General features: G+C 48.9%; 1 protein-coding gene across 2 annotated transcripts; it reads left to right on the top strand.

Moving 5' to 3' along the window:
- Positions 1-3,036: 3,036 nt before the first annotated feature.
- On the top strand, positions 3,037-17,578 carry LOC117642358 (multidrug resistance-associated protein 5-like). Of its 2 annotated transcripts, XR_004587557.1 has the most exons (24): positions 3,037-3,188; positions 4,486-4,584; positions 5,131-5,217; positions 5,433-5,559; positions 5,900-6,076; positions 6,206-6,353; positions 6,551-6,706; positions 6,987-7,090; positions 7,174-7,321; positions 7,629-7,746; positions 8,061-8,199; positions 8,612-8,747; positions 8,841-8,986; positions 9,536-9,759; positions 10,612-10,789; positions 11,262-11,454; positions 11,830-12,026; positions 12,274-12,657; positions 13,641-14,219; positions 14,773-14,960; positions 15,353-15,545; positions 16,182-16,346; positions 16,892-17,092; positions 17,199-17,578. XR_004587557.1 is itself a non-coding variant. In XM_034380443.1 (23 exons), the coding sequence occupies exons 2-23, from the start codon at positions 4,496-4,498 to the stop codon at positions 16,994-16,996; spliced, it is 3,981 nt and encodes a 1,326-aa protein (XP_034236334.1). In that variant the 5' UTR covers positions 3,037-3,188; positions 4,486-4,495; the 3' UTR covers positions 16,997-17,578. The 2 variants fall into 2 exon arrangements, 1 of the variants encoding a protein (XP_034236334.1); XM_034380443.1 differs by having other exon boundaries at positions 16,892-17,578.
- Positions 17,579-17,885: the final 307 nt, after the last annotated feature.

The following is a 17,885-nucleotide window of genomic DNA, read 5'->3' as shown; positions in this document are numbered from 1 at the left end:
TGGTCGAAGAGGGCCAAGTTCCGTGCCGGCTGTGTCGGGACGCGGTCGCGGGCGTTAGCTTACGAGTTTATCTCCAGATAAAAAGGTGGAGCGCGAATTGTTTACTACTGTTGTCTTATTTCATTCCGCTTTCGCTTGCAATCAGTTTTGGACTTCACGACGAAAATGAAATTGGTACGGGGAAGCCACCGATAGTGGGCGGCAATACTCCGAGCTGAAGTGACATCTTTCCCGTGGAGTATCTCCACTCTGCCATTTCTTTTGTGACTGATAGTACGTTTGAAGAACCCTCTTACTTGGTACGCTCGCACCTTCAGTCGCAAGAGAAATGGCCCCGACAACACTCCGAGCTGAAGTGACATCTTGGGCATGGAGTATCTCCACTCCGCTGTTATTTCTTTGGTCGGTGGTAAACCAACTGAACAGTGCACTGTGTGCTCTCTTCCTCCTCTGGGTGGCCAATGAGCTATTTTACGAATAAGAAGAAGAAAAGAAGACGGCTACCCCACCCACCCGCACCGCCCCACTCGGAACATAACAAACTTTTCGAACTTGTTCGAACAAGTGAGGGTTTGTTATGTTCCGAGCTTGTTCGAACAAGTGGGGGTTTGTTATGTTCCGAGCGGGGCGGTGCGGGTGGGTGGGGTAGCCGTCTTCTTTTCTACTTCTTATTCGTAAAATAGCTCATTCCAGGAGAGTCGCTTCTCGTCCTCCTGCTCCGTGTACACCCACAGACGCACCCTCACGAGAATTGTCAAGAGTTTATTAGGGCTGTCCAAGAAGAAATGGACAGCCCCTCCAAAAATTTGTCATAATCATCATCTTCCTGCATGGAGCTGAGAGAGCGGGGCGGGCGTCCTGATGAACAGGCGCCGTATCTGCGGGGCGCGAGGCGCGCGACGCCGAAGACAGGCAGCGCCCTCTGTCGGCGGCCGGCGACAACGGCGACCCTTGCGGCGTGGGCGCAGCGTGAGTGGCGTGTCGCAGCGAATTCCGTGTCTCACGTTGCGTCGAACAGCTACACCGACATAATATGACGAGATTCTATCCATTACTACACTAAATACATTCGACAAAATATCTGCAAGGTTTTCAAGAATTTTCAGCGGCAAGTTTCGAGGTCTGTTGCTGCTGCACCGCCCAAATTTTTCGTTCTTCCAACGCAATTTTCGTTACTGGAACAAAAAATCTTAGTTGGGCCAAAACCAACCGAAACATTGGTTGGACCAACTAATTATTTTTTTTCCGTGCGTTGCAGCAAATTGCTTCCTTGAAGAAATGCCTTTTCAGGAGTGGACACAATCATGCCAGCAGGTGGGTCGTCACTTTGCACCAATACGAATCGGCGTTCGTATCAGGGGACGGCGGCGTCTCTATCAAACACCGCAGAGGCGGTTCGCGACCCTCCCGTCTCAGGATTCTGCCGATGACGCAAACTCCGCGGCCCAGACGAGCCCTCGAGCACGAAGCACCTTTCGCCTGACGTAGAATCGAGTACAGAGCACATCCTCACTACAAACCTAACTGTACACTAAATACGCACTCATAAATGCATGCTTGAAAGTACGTACACCGACGCATACTTGGCCAGGTACACACTTGCAAATGCATGCTTGGAAAGTACACATTTACAAATGCATGCTTTTGGCATTGTCCAAGTTTGTTTGTTTTCTGAGTAGGTCGCCGACCACGTAGTTTCTTTTGGTCAGGAGCTCACTCAGACACTGAAGGCAGTTTTCACGCTGAGACAAATGTCACGTTCTTAGACTATCAGTGAACATCTGGGGTTCTCATCGTCGGGTCCTTGACATTTTTTTCAAGCGCTTAGCCGACCGAGACAGGCCACTCGTAAATTCGTCAAAAGAGTTGGGAGAAAACCCGCGTGATTGCAGAGTGGACCCGCGGGGCTGGCGCTCACTCTCTGCAACTCTCCGGCATGGACCCTCGGACCTTCACCATGCGTCCTGGACCCGTACAAGACCTTCGCGGAGCTGAGGGGGCCAAGATACCGTCTCAAGGGTGGCAAGTCTCCAAGAGGCCCAAGAAGATCATTCAAATCGAGGAATGTCCCGTCTCACTCAGCGGTCTCCCAGTGAGTGATTGCTAAAAAGATATTGCCCCTTAGTCATCCAAACCGTCCATTTTGATGTCAATATAGTACGGCACTTCCTGTCGGGTGGCAATATCTGGGTTCATTGATATTTTGTCACTCTGTGTTTAAAATGAGACTGGCTGGGAGCCTCAAAGTCTCTTGGAAAATAAGGTTACTCAACGCACACGTAAGTTTTCAGTGCGTAGGTTGGTACCCGTCCACTGCCCTTCCCGCCGCTTGCCCTTACAACGAGGCGGCGGCGCCAAGACGCCAGCCACTTGAGTGGGGCCATGGTTATTGTGCGTGGCGGACGGGTTCGGTCACAGTACTGGCGCAGTGCACAGTGGGCCAGACGACCGGCACAGGCGGCCAAAACTCTAGACGCGTTTTGGGCTTCAGTCGCTAAATGGAACTCGAACCGGACGTGTGACCCCATCAATGGATTGCTCTCCGAACGAGGAATCCATTGGTGGAGTCACACGCGCGGTTGGAGTCCTGTTTAGCGACTCTGGAGCTGAAAACGCGTCTAGAGTTTTGGCTGCCTCCACCGGTCTTCTGGCCCACTGTGCAGTGGAGCACTGGGTCAGCGTGGCGAGAAGGCTTAGAGAATCCTCGATCCGCGCCTGCGCCGTCACGTCCTGCAAATACTCTGGTGACGACGGAGGCTGTCTTCTTCGTTCGGCGTATTTGATAGTGTCGTCGCCGTCGTGCGTCTGCTGTGATGGTCGCCACTGATTAGACCGTATCGCCGCACTTCTGCAATAATTATTTCTTTTCCCCCAAATTTTCCATCGGTCAGTTTTTCTGCCTTCGCGCGTTCCAGCCCCGTGTCGTTAAAAATAAAACTGCCCCGTCATTTTGAAAACGATGAGGTCACAGATTCGCCGCCGTCGCACGCGCCTTGCCATTGTGATTCCGTGTTTAGAAGCAGGACGGCGGGGCCCCCCCGGCCGTGCGAGAGAGACGGCGCGACTGATAAGGGCCGCGCTGTGCATACGGTTATCTCAGCTCATTTCGGACGGCGGCCCATGCAAAGTGTCCTCAGTCATGGCTGAGCTGTAGTGGAAGGCGCCACACCGTCAGGACCAGGATCCAAGTGAGTGCACTGCGTCGCATCCACCGGCTGAGCCCAAGCGGCACCCTAGCCTACCACTGTGTCGCGTCTGTGACGGTCAAGGTCATGGATCTCCTCAGGGGAAAACGTCTTCGCGTCTTTAGTGGACAAGTTGGAATAGTATTACTGCCGCCATCTCCAGAGTCAAGCTGGTTCTGTACGTTCTGGCGTGATTTTAAAGAATGGGTTCATTGGGAAACCAATTCGATCTGAATTAATTCAAGGTCAATATATAGCATTTCTTTAACGAATAGTTTTGAGCATTACTGACTAAGAGTAGGATTCTTTGCTTACTTTCGTCTGCGACATTTTGTACGAGACCACATTTGCAATTGAAACAAATCCACAAGATGATGTGGAATTTTGCTTTGAGTTTTTACAGTAGATTTCCTTTACAATTTTTAAAAGACCGGCAAAATCGTCTAACTTGGGGGTGGTCATGGTTACACTGCTGGGTTTTGATCTTCAGGTTTAAAAACATTAAATAGCTAATTTCTTTTGTGGTTTTTACATTTAAAGTTACAACCAACCTGTCACACGTTTATTTTGACTTCATATAAGCCGTTTGACGCATTTCGTTTGACAGACCTGTCAATCGAAGAAACAAGACTGCTCCACCAAATTTGAGCGTTGTGCACTCTGAGAAATGATTTTCCGCAACTGACTTTTGCAGCTATCCCGCTGTGCGAACAAATTTAGATTAAAATTGAAATCAAAGTGCCAGGTCGCTCTTTCACACTCAAAGTCGGCTCTTATTGGCTTCCCGCTAAAAACACGAAAATTTATCGTTTCGGTAAACAAGAGACGGAGGAGAGAGAGCATTTCTAACAACCGAATGAACGAATACTACCAATACATAAATTGTCATTCCACAGTATTTTCCAATTGTTTCGTTTGCTACTTTGTTACTTCCGAAACATGGTTGCTACTCGCAGCTTACTCCCATTGGCGACCCAAAATACGATCGATGAACTGTCATGACTAGGTCATTTACGTGCCAGCCCCAATCTTTCATGGGCATCGGAACGGGGCGCGGGAAGCCTTGAGACAAAACCAATTCACTCTTATCAGCCCCGCGAGTAGAGTGAACAGTCGCCACTTCTTGGAATGCCTTTAAAATGTACCTGGCTGGTCATCTCCTGCGTCGGTTAAAAGATAATTAATCATCGAGTCATAGATTGCGGATTTGAATCTGTTCAGAAAAAAAATGGAGAGGCTGCTTATTCTAATTATCCTTAAAAGTATCGGCACGTTTCTCTAAGCAATCTCTGATCCTCAGGTGAGCTAAGATGGGGGACAACAACGAAAAGCCAATTATCTCGGTGCTTTCATCCAGCGCAGCCAACAATGACTTCGGTGGACCCAACACGTCCAACGGGTGAGTGACACTGGATCATTCGCGACGTCACTAAAATGACTTTGCGCGGGCAGGTGTCTCCGGGACGCCTCGCGGCGTCTCCCGGCGGGTCCGTGCTATCTCATCTCATGATCCAATCACTGGTATCAACCGATTGGTTTCTGACACAGCAAGTCTTTTGGCTGCTCACCATTTCGTCACCGCCACTCGAGACCGCGATAAAACGTGTCTGCCACATTCGTCCAGGGTCGTCCGGAGATGTCTCCGAAGCGCGCGCTATGCACACTCTAAATTGACTGAAATTACTTACAGAGAACTGATATTTGGACTCGTATTTGGACCATTATTCGTTGGCGCAACAATGATTGGTACTTTCCGTTCCAAAAACATTATTTTTCCTGAATAATTTTATGAAATAAATTCATCTTACCTAGAACCTAATTAAAGTTCTAGGTTGTATTTTTTGGTTAGTGAAAAGAAAGTCAGGGCTTCGCTAACAGTGAAAACGGGGAATGCGAGTAAACGAGGACTAAGCGTTTTGGTAAAATGGTCTAAATGTATTTGCAGCCACGCAGCGCCCCGGAAAAAGAAGTCAGGATGTGGAAAGTACGCCGACGCTCTCAAGGTCCTGCTGCCGTGCAGAGGGGCACCTCGGTAAGTTCAACGCACTTTCCCCATTTTGCTCAAGTCCACTGTTGAACTTTGTGAGTATAAGTCTTACAATAAACTGCATCCGTTGGAAGAGAATTTTGCATAAAAAGAAGTGCCCCGTGAAGCAAATAATTTTGAAGCAAAGAAACCATTCTACCCCCTTCCCCTCTTTGTCAATCGGTTTGAAAGTAGTGCAATTATTTTGCCGCGCTTTTCAGCAACAAGAAGAAAATGCCGGCGAACAAGGCAGGCCTCTTCTCCTTCATCACCATCAACTGGCTCTCCAGGATGATGTGGAAGGCCTTCACCACGGGACTCACACAAGAAGACTTCTTCGACCTTGATGTAATGTTTATGATTCATATTCTACCAACAGCACCTTCAGTGTCCGCACTAGCACTGATTCAACGAATGTGACGTCACATTCGTTAGAATGTGAATTTTGTCACGTTCGTTTGAATATGATGTCCGCGATGATGTCACATTCGTTTGAATGTTGGCCCATGCTTAAACGAATGTGACACCCGCATCAGATGGCTCCACGATGGCCGTGTCACGTTCAAACGAATGTGATATCACATTCAAACGAACGTGACAAAATTCACATTCTAACGAATGAGATGTCACATTCGTTGAATAACAGTGAGTTCACTGAGTGACTGACTGACGGCCCTCCATGTTCCAGGATGCCGACGACGCTGCGGAGAGCGCCCGCCGCCTGGAGAGCATCTGGGGCCGTCGCGTGGGCAAGCAAGGGGCTGCGACTTCCCTGGCCAAGGCAGTGTGGCGCTTCTGCAGGACCAGATCCCTCATCGCCATGGTCCTCATGGCCATCTCCATCGTGCTGCAGTTCACCGGACCGGTGAGGAATCAACGAATGTTGATGTATTTCCGCCATGAAAGCAAAAAAAAAAAAAATGCAAAATTCTTTCGGATTCTTTCGCGATTGTTTACAATCTTGTCTACAACGGCTGCGTCTCTCCGTTTCCAGGCGTTCCTGCAAAAGATGCTGCTCGCCTTCATCGAGGACCTCAACCAGCCCCTGTGGCAGGGCCTGCTCATCGTGCTCGGTCTCTTCCTCTCGCAGCTCCTCCGGAACTTGTTCTTCGGCATGGCCTACGTCATCAACATGCACACTGGTAATGGCACGCGATAATTTTTAATGCCCCTCACTGCTGAGATAAAACTCAGGTTTATCCTGGAGGTTAACCCTATCCCTCCTATCTAAATCTAAAGTTTTCTCTGTACGCTTCAAGGATGACATGGACCGCTTTTCTGGAAGCGTCGGGTTACGTCGTCTAATCTTGTCAGTGATATTTTACGGTGTGTGTTGCAGCAACGCGTTTGCAGGGTGGCCTGCAGCACCTGGTGTACAACAAGGTGCTGCGGCTGCGTGCCAGCGACGACAAGGCTCTGGGACAGGTGGTCACCTTCTGCTCGAGCGAGCAGGAACGTATGTTCGACGCCATCCACATGAGCAGCATCACCGTAGGTGAGTCTCCGCTTTTCACTCAAAAAAATATTGTTCGCTCCTGTTGTTCATGAGCAAAGTTCAATGTATTTGAAACCACAAACGTAATGTACAGTTTGACGTGGTTTTACGTAGTTAAATTTCACTCTTAAGTGTGTCTGAGTATGCCCAAAAGCGCACTCAAACTGAGTCCAAAATTGTGACAGTCTTCGCACGTTCATGAAAGTCGATCGTCAGAGACAAACTGTCGAAAATTGTCCAAGAGAACTCTCCGATTGATGAATGGCTTTGTCCCTCGCAGGTTCACCCGTCATGTTCGCGCTGGCCGTGGGCTACTCCGTGTGGCTCATGGGCGCATACGCCCTCATCGGTAACGCCATCATCCTCCTCTTCTACCCGATCATGGTGAGTCCCATCAACAGCCACGGACTGTTAAAATTAAATTGAAGAAAAAAGGCAAAGTCTAAAATGGAAAATGAAAATTCTAGGGTGTGGTGGCCGCTGTGACGAGCTACGTGCGTACGCGCACCGTTCAACTGACCGACAAGCGCATCAACATCATGAGCGAGATCCTCAACAACATCAAGCTCATCAAGATGTACGCGTGGGAGGAGAGCTTCGCCGACAACGTGAAAGGTAAGCCGCTGTGTTCGAAATCGTCACATCCACTGGTAGAACTCAAGCTTACTTTTACGCCTTTCTTCAAGCGTAGTAGAACTACGCTCGGCTTCGAGTGGCTCCGAGCGTAGTTCTCCATTTCGCCCCTCTCCCGCCTATCTAAATGCATGGGAGGATTTCTTCTCTACGCTTGACGTCAAGCGTTAAGTCTTCAATCGTAGTTGTATGCTTGAATGAAGCATACAACTACGCTCCAGTTTTACCAGTGTTCAGACCAACCTTGTTTGTTTGACTCATTTTATATTTTGGAACCGTTTGTCCGTAGGCGTTCGTGAAAAGGAGCGCGTGCAGCTGCAGCGGGCCGCCTTCTTGCAGTCCTTCAGCAGCACCATCTCGCCGTCTATCACCATCCTGGCCGCCGTCGCCACCTTCATCTGCTACTCGTGAGTCGAGATCCACTGTAAAAAATTCCGTACTTTTGTACGGAAATGGTACAGAAAAATATAGTACGGAGGTTCGGAGAAAAGTACGGAACGTTCCGTACTTGCTCCATATGAACCCATGTAAATGGGTACGGAAAAAAAAAGGACGGAACGTTCCGTAGTTGGCAAGTACGGACGTTCCGGGCAAATTATTGACCAGACATGTTCCGTACTTTTTCCGTACTTTTTTCTCACAGTGTCCACTACTCATACACAGTCGTACGACCTCTATTCCATGTCAACAGTTACCAGCTTTTATTTTTGTTTACTCACAGCCTTGCTGGTTACGAGCTGGAGTCCGGAACGGTGTTCACAGTCTACTCCGTGTTCAACGCTCTCCAGTTCACCGTGGCCACCCTCCCCTACGGCATCAAGTGCATCACCGAGGCCCGCGTTTCCTTCCAGAAGATGGAGGTGAGGACACTGCCAAGATTTGTGGCCCCTCGAGGACAAAATCGTAGAATAGGTGGCAAGTTAAACGCAAGGTGTATTGACATTCCTGTCAGAAAAACTACCGTTGAAATCGTCATGGTACTGCCGGATGCAACCAACATGTTTTTTGTTCACTCTACAAATCCAAAAGCGTACATTGTACGCTCTACCTGGAGCATGCCTGGAAGCAAGCTCTAGCTAGCGCGTGCCTGCCAAACATGCACTTGCTATAGTGCATACATGCCAGGTAGAGCGTACAATGTACGCTTTTGGATTTGTAGAGCAGTAATAACGACGCAGTAGACGCCGTTTGTGGTGAACCTTCCTACGGGTTTCGTTCCTCAGCAGACGAATTCACATTCCAGACGATGTTTATGTCGATTCTTCCTTGCAGAAATTCCTGATGAAGCCCGACATGGACACTCACTCCGGCCAACACGTCCCCAAGTACGACTCGGGCAACACGGCCATCCTCATGAACAGCGCCAACTTCGTTTGGGACGACCCGGCCGAGGGCATCGCCAACTCAGGTAGAGGAAAACGAACATGCGGGGAAGATTTCAAGAAAAATTATCCGTAAAAGGGTGCTGGCTGAAAAGAAAAATGTTCTCTTGATTGAACAGCCTTCGAGGACAACAACGTGAACGAGGACGCCGGCAGCGAGAGCCTGCGTAACATCAACCTGACGATTCAGAAGGGCAAACTCATCGGCGTCTGCGGCTCCGTCGGCTCCGGGAAGACGTCCCTGCTCTCCGCCATCACCGGAGACGTAAGTTCTGGGCTGTGTGTGTGTGTGTGTGTGTTGTTATCCTGTGTGTATTTTAGTATGTGTGTATGTTAGTATGTGTGTATGTTAGTATGTGTGTATGTTAGTATGTGTGTATGTTAGTATGTGTGTATGTTAGTATGTGTGTATGTTAGTATGTGTGTATGTTAGTATGTGTGTATGTTAGTAGTGTATTTTAGTATGTGTGTATGTTAGTATGTGTGTATGTTAGTATGTGTGTATGTTAGTATGTGTGTATGTTAGTATGTGTGTATGTTAGTATGTGTGTATGTTAGTATGTGTGTATGTTAGTATGTGTGTATGTTAGTATGTGTGTATGTTAGTATGTGTGTATGTTAGTATGTGTGTATGTTAGTATGTGTGTATGTTAGTATGTATGTATGTATGTATGTATGAGCAAAATATGAAACACAATTGCCTTATTGCGGGAATCTTACCTTTTTTTTTGCTAATTACTGTATGACAGAAAATAGAAATTTCGTGCCCTTTTCCCAAAAAAGCTACTATTGAGTGACTAATTGTGTGGCTCAGATGGTTTGCGTGCGCGGCGACATGGACGTGAACGGCAGCGTGGCCATCGTGACGCAGCAGGCCTGGATCTTCAACGAGACGCTCCGCGAGAACATCATCTTCGGCCTGCCCTTCGACGAGCGCCGCTACCGCGACACTGTGGAGGTGTGCTCGCTACAGCGCGATCTGGAGCTGCTGCCCATGGCCGACATGACCGAGATCGGCGAGCGCGGTTCCAACCTCAGGTACGCCAGCTTCATGTTTCTATAAACTAATAGAAGTGGTCATATCTCTTTGGGTGTGGACCGAGGGGGAAATCACTCGCGTAATAGTCGGGTCACCGATACCTAGTATTACACGTAGTAATAGCGTAATAGCCATTTTTTTTTTAAAATTTCCCTGTTTAGAGTCTGATTTTAGCCTAAATCTGGATATTTTCGAGCGTAATAAGCCTTCTGTAATAGCATAATAGAACGTAATAGGGAGTAGTCGGGTCACAGCTTTTAAGAGTGATTTCTCCCTCGGCGTGGACAAGGGGAAAAGACTAAAAAAATTGTATCCCAAAATTCACAAACAGTCTTGATTTTTTGTCAAATTTCTTTAAAGTTCATGAAATTGGGTCGTAAAGCTAAGCAATCCTCTCGAAACAAGTGAAGTTCATATCGAAATTCATAAGAATTTGGCTCCAATTCACTGAATTTGAGCCAAAATTAATGCGGAATTCAAAAATGAATACTCTGGCATTAAATTTTATTTCACCTTTCGGTGTGGACAATCTCTATGTAGTGTTATGGGAGAGACGTCTGAAGGCTGGGCCACTGCAGACTTACTTTATGAACTCCATAATCTATCCCAACTTTTATCCCATCCTTCTTCAGTGCTTTCCCAACCAGCCCAGCCCCCTGCCCTAACACGGGGTGCAAAGCGCCTGCTGAGCTCGGGTTAGGCTCGAAAGGCACGTCGCGCGGGCTTGCCTACCCTCTCTCTCGCTCGGGCAAAACAAAAAGTTACATAGTTCATAAGAATCGTGGTATGAGCACAATTCCGGGAAAACGAAAGCCTTTTAAAAATCGAAAACTCAACGCCCTCCCTTGCAGTGGTGGGCAGAAGCAGCGTGTCAACCTGGCCCGCTCCGTGTACGCCAACAAGGACATCTACCTGCTGGACGACCCGCTGAGCGCCGTGGACGCGCGCGTCGCCAAGCACATCTTCAACAAGTGCATCAAGGGCAAGCTGAGTGGCAAGACCGTCCTGCTAGTCACGCATGGTATTCAGGTGAGCAAGATAACACAACTTTGAGAATGTGCACTGTAACTCTAAAAGTGTGGACTGAGTATACACGTGGAGGACGAAAGTGTGCGCTGGGTGTCCTCATAGTTCGAACGTCAGCGTGTCTCTCTCGCCCACACCCAAAATAAAATAATTCCAGCCAAATTTTTACATTTAAATTCATCAAACATAGAAAATTTACTAAAGTTCTTTAAAATTCATCGAAATTTGACTGAAATTCATCGAAATTTGACTAAAATTCGTTGAAATTTGACTGAAATTCATTGATATCCGACTGAAATTCATTGAAATTTGACTGAAATTCATTGAAATCCGACTGAAATTCATTGAAATTTGACTAAAATTCATTGAAATTCGACTGAAATTCATTGGATTTGTACACCGAAATTCTCAGTGATTTCCCCTTGCCCACACCAGCCACCTTATCTCACCTATCTCTCCTTTCCTTCCGGTCCAGTTCCTGGAGGAGTGCGACGAGATCCTGTACATGAAGAACGGCGTCATCTCGGAGCGCGGCACGCACGCCGAGCTCAAGGCCCTGGAGGGCGACTACGCGCACATGCTGTCCTACGACCAGAACCGCGACAAGGAGAAGGACAAGAAGGACGAGGAGGTCAACGTGGCCGACCTGGACGAGGAGCCGCCCGTCGGTAAGACAGAGACAGACAACATGTTGAAGTTTGCCTACCTTTCAGGCGGCTATCTAAAGAGGCGCACAGGGGGCCAGAATACCGGCGGAGGCTTTCGAAATCCCAGACGCGTTTTGAGCTTCAGAGTCTCTAAACAGGGCTCGAATCGAACGTGTTGCCCCATCAATGGATTGCTCTCCGAACGAGGAATCCATTGGTGGGGTCGAATGCCCTTTAGTGACTCAGGAGCTCAAAACGCGTTTGGACGGCGTTTGGATTTTGCCGACGGCGCCGGTCTTCTGGTCAACTGTGGGGCGGTGGGGGCAGTTGTCCTTTTGCCCCTCTAGATCCCAGCTGGGTCGCAGCCCGAAATGTAACGACTGTTCTCCTTTGCAGACGTCGCCGGAGGCACCCTGACCGCGGCGGAGGCCCACAGGGCCATGGGTGCCAAGGCCTACATCGAGTACTTCCGGTTCTGCGGCGGCGTCTGCATCATGGCCATGCTCTTCATCCTCATCCTCGCCTTCGTCCTCTCGCAGCTCTTCGCCGGACTGTGGCTGCAGATCTGGCTCGACATGGGCGACGGCAACGGAGTGCGTTTGATTTCGCTGTCACTGATAAATTCCTTCAAAGAGCGTTCGAGCTAAGGAAACGGCGACTTCGCAGCCTATATGAAGACATTTGTTTGAAGAACAAACGATTTCCATAGCAGGCTGTGAAGGCACCGTTTCCTTTGCACTACATAGAACGTTTTTTTGTACAGAATTTTCAGTGTGCAAGTTATCTGTATTTATGCGTGTGAAGAGTCAACTAACTTGTTCTTTCTCCCGATTCCCCCAGGGCACGAGCGTTCTGAAGAACCCCAACCTCCAGCTGTACCAGATCATCTACGGCATCTCCTTCTTCCTCATGATGATCACCGGCAGCATCAAGGGCTTCGGCTTCGCGCGGCAGCTGGTGCTGGCCTCGTCCAGGATGCACGACACCATGTTCAGGAAGGTGATGCGCTGCCCCGTGGCCTTCTTCGACGTGACCCCCGTCGGCCGCATCCTGCAGCGCTTCTCCAAGGACATGGACGAGCTGGACGTGAGGATCCCCTACTACCTGGAGTACGTCGCGCAGGGCATGCTCACCTGCGTCGGCCAGATGCTCATGGTGTGCGTCATGTACCCCGTCTTCTCCGCCGTGCTGGCCGTCGCCGTCGTCATCTTCGGCTTCCTCGAGGTACGCCCACTCGCTCGATGGCCCCTATTGAAAGAAGCCTATCTGAGTGTTTCCGGGAGAAGAAGTCTATCTTCCCGTTACCGCACTACAAAATCCACTGTGTCCTTAGTATACATCTATAGGAGTGTACTTGGTAAGTACACATCTATAGGAGTATACTTACCAAGTACACATCTATAAGAGTATACTTAGGCAAGTATCGATAAGAGTATACTTAGGCAAGTATCGATAAGAGTATACTTAGGCAAGTATCGATAAGAGTATACTTAGGCTAGTATCGATAAGAGTATACTTAGGCTACTATCGATAAGAGTATACTTAGGCAAGTATCGATAAGAGTATACTTAGGCTAGTATCGATAAGAGTATACTTAGGCTAGTATCGATAAGAGTATACTTAGACAAGTATACTCCTATGGATGCGTGCTTGGCAAGTACACTCCTATAGATGTATACTAAGTACACAGTGGATTTTGTAGTGCGTGTACAAAAGCAGATTGGTTTCGGGAGGCCTCAGAAATCGTCATATTTAAATGTCGGATGATTTGACCTTCAAATATGACGATTTCTGAGACATAATTGAGGCATAATAGGGTACTTTCGTAGATCCCTGAGCCGGAAGCACACAGACGCCATGTTGACGGAAGTAGATCCAAACTTGACATGGGAAAGAGACGTTCGTCAAAGGTATCGGCCACACTTGAACAGAAACAGTCGTTTGATACTTGTTTGCAGTGCATATGTGTTTCGCGAGCAATATTTGTACAGCTCGGCTATAGTTTTGGATCCGAAGAGAGGTTAGTTTCCGGCCAATTTGGCGTCTGCTGGTCTGCTTGCTTCCGGTTCAGGATTCAACGAAAGTACCCTATTTTAATGCATTTTTTTCACCAGTGGCCTCAAAAGTCTGAGCTCTGTTTTCAAGGTTAAGAGAGTGGCCTTTCATTTTCCCGCGACTGTCCACTGACGCCGTCCGTGCCTTTGCAGGTGTGGCTGAACCGCGGCCTGCAGCAGAACAAGAGTCTGGACAGCATCCGCAAGGCGCCCGTGCTGACGCACCTGTCCTCCACCATGTCGGGCCTGAGCGTGATCCGCACGTACGGGCGGCAGGACGTGCAGCTGCAGCGCTTCCGCCGGCGCCTCAACCACTCGCTGGCGTCCGACCTCATCTACCGGTCCTCCGTGCGCTGGTTCACGTTCCGCATGGACATGATCTGCGTGACGCTCGTGGTGCTCACGGCGCTCGTGTGCGTGCTGCTCAAGGGCGACGCGTCCTCGGCCAAGAGCGGCCTGGCGCTCAGCAGCGTGTTCGCCGTGTGCAACGTGATCCCCTTCGTGATGCAGATGGCCTCCGAGCTGCAGGCCCGCTTCACCTCCGTGGAGCGCGTGCTCGAGTACACGTCCGGGCTGACGGAGGAGGCGCCCCGGCGCATCGCCAAGAGCCCCAAGCCCGACAAGTGGCCCGTCAAGGGCGACGTGCTCATGGAGGAGGTGGAGCTGCGGTACCGCGAGGGGCTGCCCCTCGTGCTGCAGAAGGTCAACGCCAACATCATCGGCGGGGAGAAGGTGCGCACCGCGGCACAGTGGGCCAGAAGACCGGTGGAGGCGGCCGAAATTCTAGACGCGTTTTGAGTTGCAGAGTCGGGAAACGGGTCTCGAACCGAACGTGTGACCCCACCAATGGATTCCTCGTTCGGAGAGCAATCCATTGGTGGGGTCACACGTTCGATTCGAGTCCCATTTAGCGAGTCAGGAGCTCAAAACGCGTCCATCGGTCTTCTACACTGTAAGAAAATACCACAACAAAAGTACACACTGGCAAATTTTTTTATCAGGAATTTATTGTACTTTCAAAGTACAACAATTGTTGTACAAAGTACAATGGAACCGGGCTGACGAGTGCTGGTCTCCCTGTGGTTTGTACAATTTTCGTTGTACTTTATAAAATCCCTGTTGTACTCTAATTGTACAATTTTCGATGTACTTTTGTTGTACTATTCACACTTTTTCTTGCAGTGTAGCCCACTGAGCGCGGGAAAACCATCGATAAAATTCTGTAATTTTCGAGTGAAGCCGAACAGGACCGAGACTGTCATGCCTTTCCTTCTCCTTCCCGCAGATCGGCGTGGTGGGTCGCACTGGCGCCGGCAAGTCTTCGCTCATCAACACGCTGCTGCGCTTCCAAGAGCTGGCGGGCGGCCGCATCCTCATCGACGACGTGGACATCGCCAAGATCGGCCTGCACGACCTGCGCTCCTCCATCGCCATCATCCCGCAGGACCCCGTGCTGTTCGAGGGCACCATGAGGTTAGCAAGGCCGCTTGAAAAATAAATGTATCTGACAATGAAAAAAAAAGGCCGATATTATAACGCTGGAAAAGCTTTCCCGGCGTGTATATAATGAAAATCTCGTTATTTGCACGCTGCGTGTATGTTAGTGGCTTTTCACTTTATAAACGCTGCGTGTCAATAATCACTTCGAAAAAAAAATTTCTATGAAGAATTTTTGCGTTGAAATCGCGCCGTAATCACTGAAGCATGGCTTAAATTTAATTGAGAAACATTAATGGTATAATGATCTGTTATGGAACAAGTTTGCTATTGCAGAGTCTCTTCCCTTGACTCAGTGCTTTTTTTTCGGATTATTTGCAATTGTTGCTCCTTTTTCACAGCTAACATTCACCTGACCCTCGTTCCAGGTTCAACCTCGACCCCTTCGAGGACTTCTCCGACGAGCGCATCTGGGAGGCCCTGGAGAAGTCGCACATCAAGGACAAGGTGTCCCGAGAGGAGAAGCAGCTGCTGACCCCCATCACTGGGGGCGGCCAGAACCTGTCCGTCGGCGAGAAGCAGCTCATCTGCCTCGCCAGGGCTGTCCTCAGGAGAAATAAGGTACACTGTGAGAAAAAAGTACGGAACATGTCTGGTCAATAATTTGCCTGGACCGTCCGTACTTGCCAACTACGGAACGTTCCGTACTTTTTTCCGTGCCCATTTACATGGGTTCATACGGAGCAAGTACGGAACGTTCCGTACTTTTCTCCGTACCTGCGTACTATATTTTTCTGTACAATTTCCGTACAAAAGTACGGAGTTTTTTACAGTGTAAGGTCACTGCACACGACAGTTGTCAACTTGCAAAGTGCACGAGTACATGTAGACAGTATTAAATTTGTAGTGGTGGCGTCGTAGCGTTGCTGGGAGCGTCCAAGGAGTCGGCAAAGCCGACGGACACTCTCTGGCGAGCGCGTAGTGAGCCAGAAGACCGGCGCGGCGCAGGCAGCCAGAACTCTAGACGCGTTTTCAGCTCCAGAGTCGCCAAACAGGACTCCAACCTAACATGTGACCCCACCAATGGATTCCTCTTCCAGAGAGCAATCCATTGGTGGGGTCAAACGTTCGGTTTTCGAGTCTCATGTGGCTACTCTTGAGCTCAAAATCCGTCCGGGATTTTTACCGCCTCCACCGGTCGTTTGGCCCACCACTGTGGAGCGTTAGAGCGTGGCAGTGACTGTCCCCTCGTTGCAGATCCTCCTCCTGGACGAGGCCACGGCCTCCGTGGACGTGGAGACGGACTTCCTGATCCAGCGCACCATCCGCGAGGCCTTCCACGACTGCACCGTGCTCACCATCGCCCACCGCCTGCACACCGTCGCCACCTACGACCGCGTCATGGTCATGGACGCCGGCAAGGTACACTATCATAATTTGCAACCACTCCTTGACGAAATAGCTCGGGTGAAACTAAGGCGTAACCTTGCACCTTTCTCGAAGCGGAAAAGAGCTCACTCATTAAGTGACTTCGTAGTGTTTTTGTGCATACCGTTTTCACAAAATTGAAATTGAAAATGCGTGAAACGCACGACTTCATGAGCAACAACGCACTTTTTCGTGCTTGTTGCTCACAAAATCGTGCATTTTAAAACGCACGCAAAATTTTGTGCAATACTTATGCACAAAATAAACTTATATCCTAATTTGGTGTGCACGCGCTCCTTTCTTCATCTCAATGCCTCAGGGTGCCTTGAAGAAGCTTAGTCGTACGTTTCAAAAAGGGCGCAAGGTCTTCAAGCGTATTAGTTCTATGCTTGAATGAAGCGTAGAACTACGCTTTAGTTTTACCGGTATTTAAAACGATTATTAAAAGAAAGTGACGCAGCAGTTGTACAGCGCCAAAATTAAAGTAACATTAACTCTTTTCCCGTTCTTATCACAACCGATGGGTCTGTTTAATCCAGGTGATCGAGTTCGACACTCCAACAAATCTGCTCAACGATACCAACTCCGTCTTCAGACAAATGTCGGACGCCGCCGGCGGAGTCAGTGTGGAAAATTCGTCATGAAGGGACTGTCCTCCTTAGATTAATGTATTAATTTATTTGTGTGAAGTACAAAGTAGCTCGGTCATCTCCGCTCGTGTTAAACGTATCACTAAGTCCGTCATCCAGCGAGCTTGATTCTGTTTGACGTGTCAGGGACTTTTCAACAGATACCCTTGACTAACGCTAAAAATATAATGAGATCGTCATGACGACGGTTTTGAAGGTCCTGTCGCCTTCACCAGAGTTTGTCTCCTTTTTGGGAAGTCAAGTGATACGGTATTTGATGTTATCGTCAGTTCCTAACAAACACAGGTCACAAATGTATGATTTTGAAATTTTAAACTAAAGAAGGCATCGAATTAAACTGTCGGTAGCTCAAGATTTAAGCAAGCGGCCGAGTAGTATTGTTTCTAGCCTATTTCGAAACGAGTCTAAGTGCAGTGAAGCAACTAACATTGTCCACAACAGCATTGTCAGATCTCATTCATTCAGCGAACCTGTGATAAGTTTGTGTTTGAAAGGTCCGTATTGGGGATGCCACTAAGTATTGCATCCCATGGAATGTAATGTATAGTGATAAATAAAGCTATAACCACTCACGAATGAGCGGTGCTTCTTTCCTTGAACCGCTCCACTTATGACAGAGGTGCGAACCGAGCCCTGCAGCCTCGACGCCTTGAGCAAGGTCTCTGTCACACAGCAATGGGCGCTGCCAACCTGACGAGAAAGAAACTGCCCGGCTTGTCGGCAGACAACACAACAACACCACGGTCCCAACTCGGAGTATTTTCGATAAAACCTTTTCGCTCCGTCAATAACGTGTTGCGTCAAACTAAATATTGATGGGCGTCCACTGTCCGTGCCATATTTGTGCATGTAATCCATACACTATGAAATAACAAATAAAAAG

Source organism: Thrips palmi, unplaced genomic scaffold, assembly GCF_012932325.1.
Source record: "Thrips palmi isolate BJ-2018 unplaced genomic scaffold, TpBJ-2018v1 HiC_scaffold_16, whole genome shotgun sequence".
In the NCBI taxonomy this organism is placed as follows: domain Eukaryota; kingdom Metazoa; phylum Arthropoda; class Insecta; order Thysanoptera; family Thripidae; genus Thrips; species Thrips palmi.
This window is presented reverse-complemented; position numbering and strand designations above follow the sequence as displayed.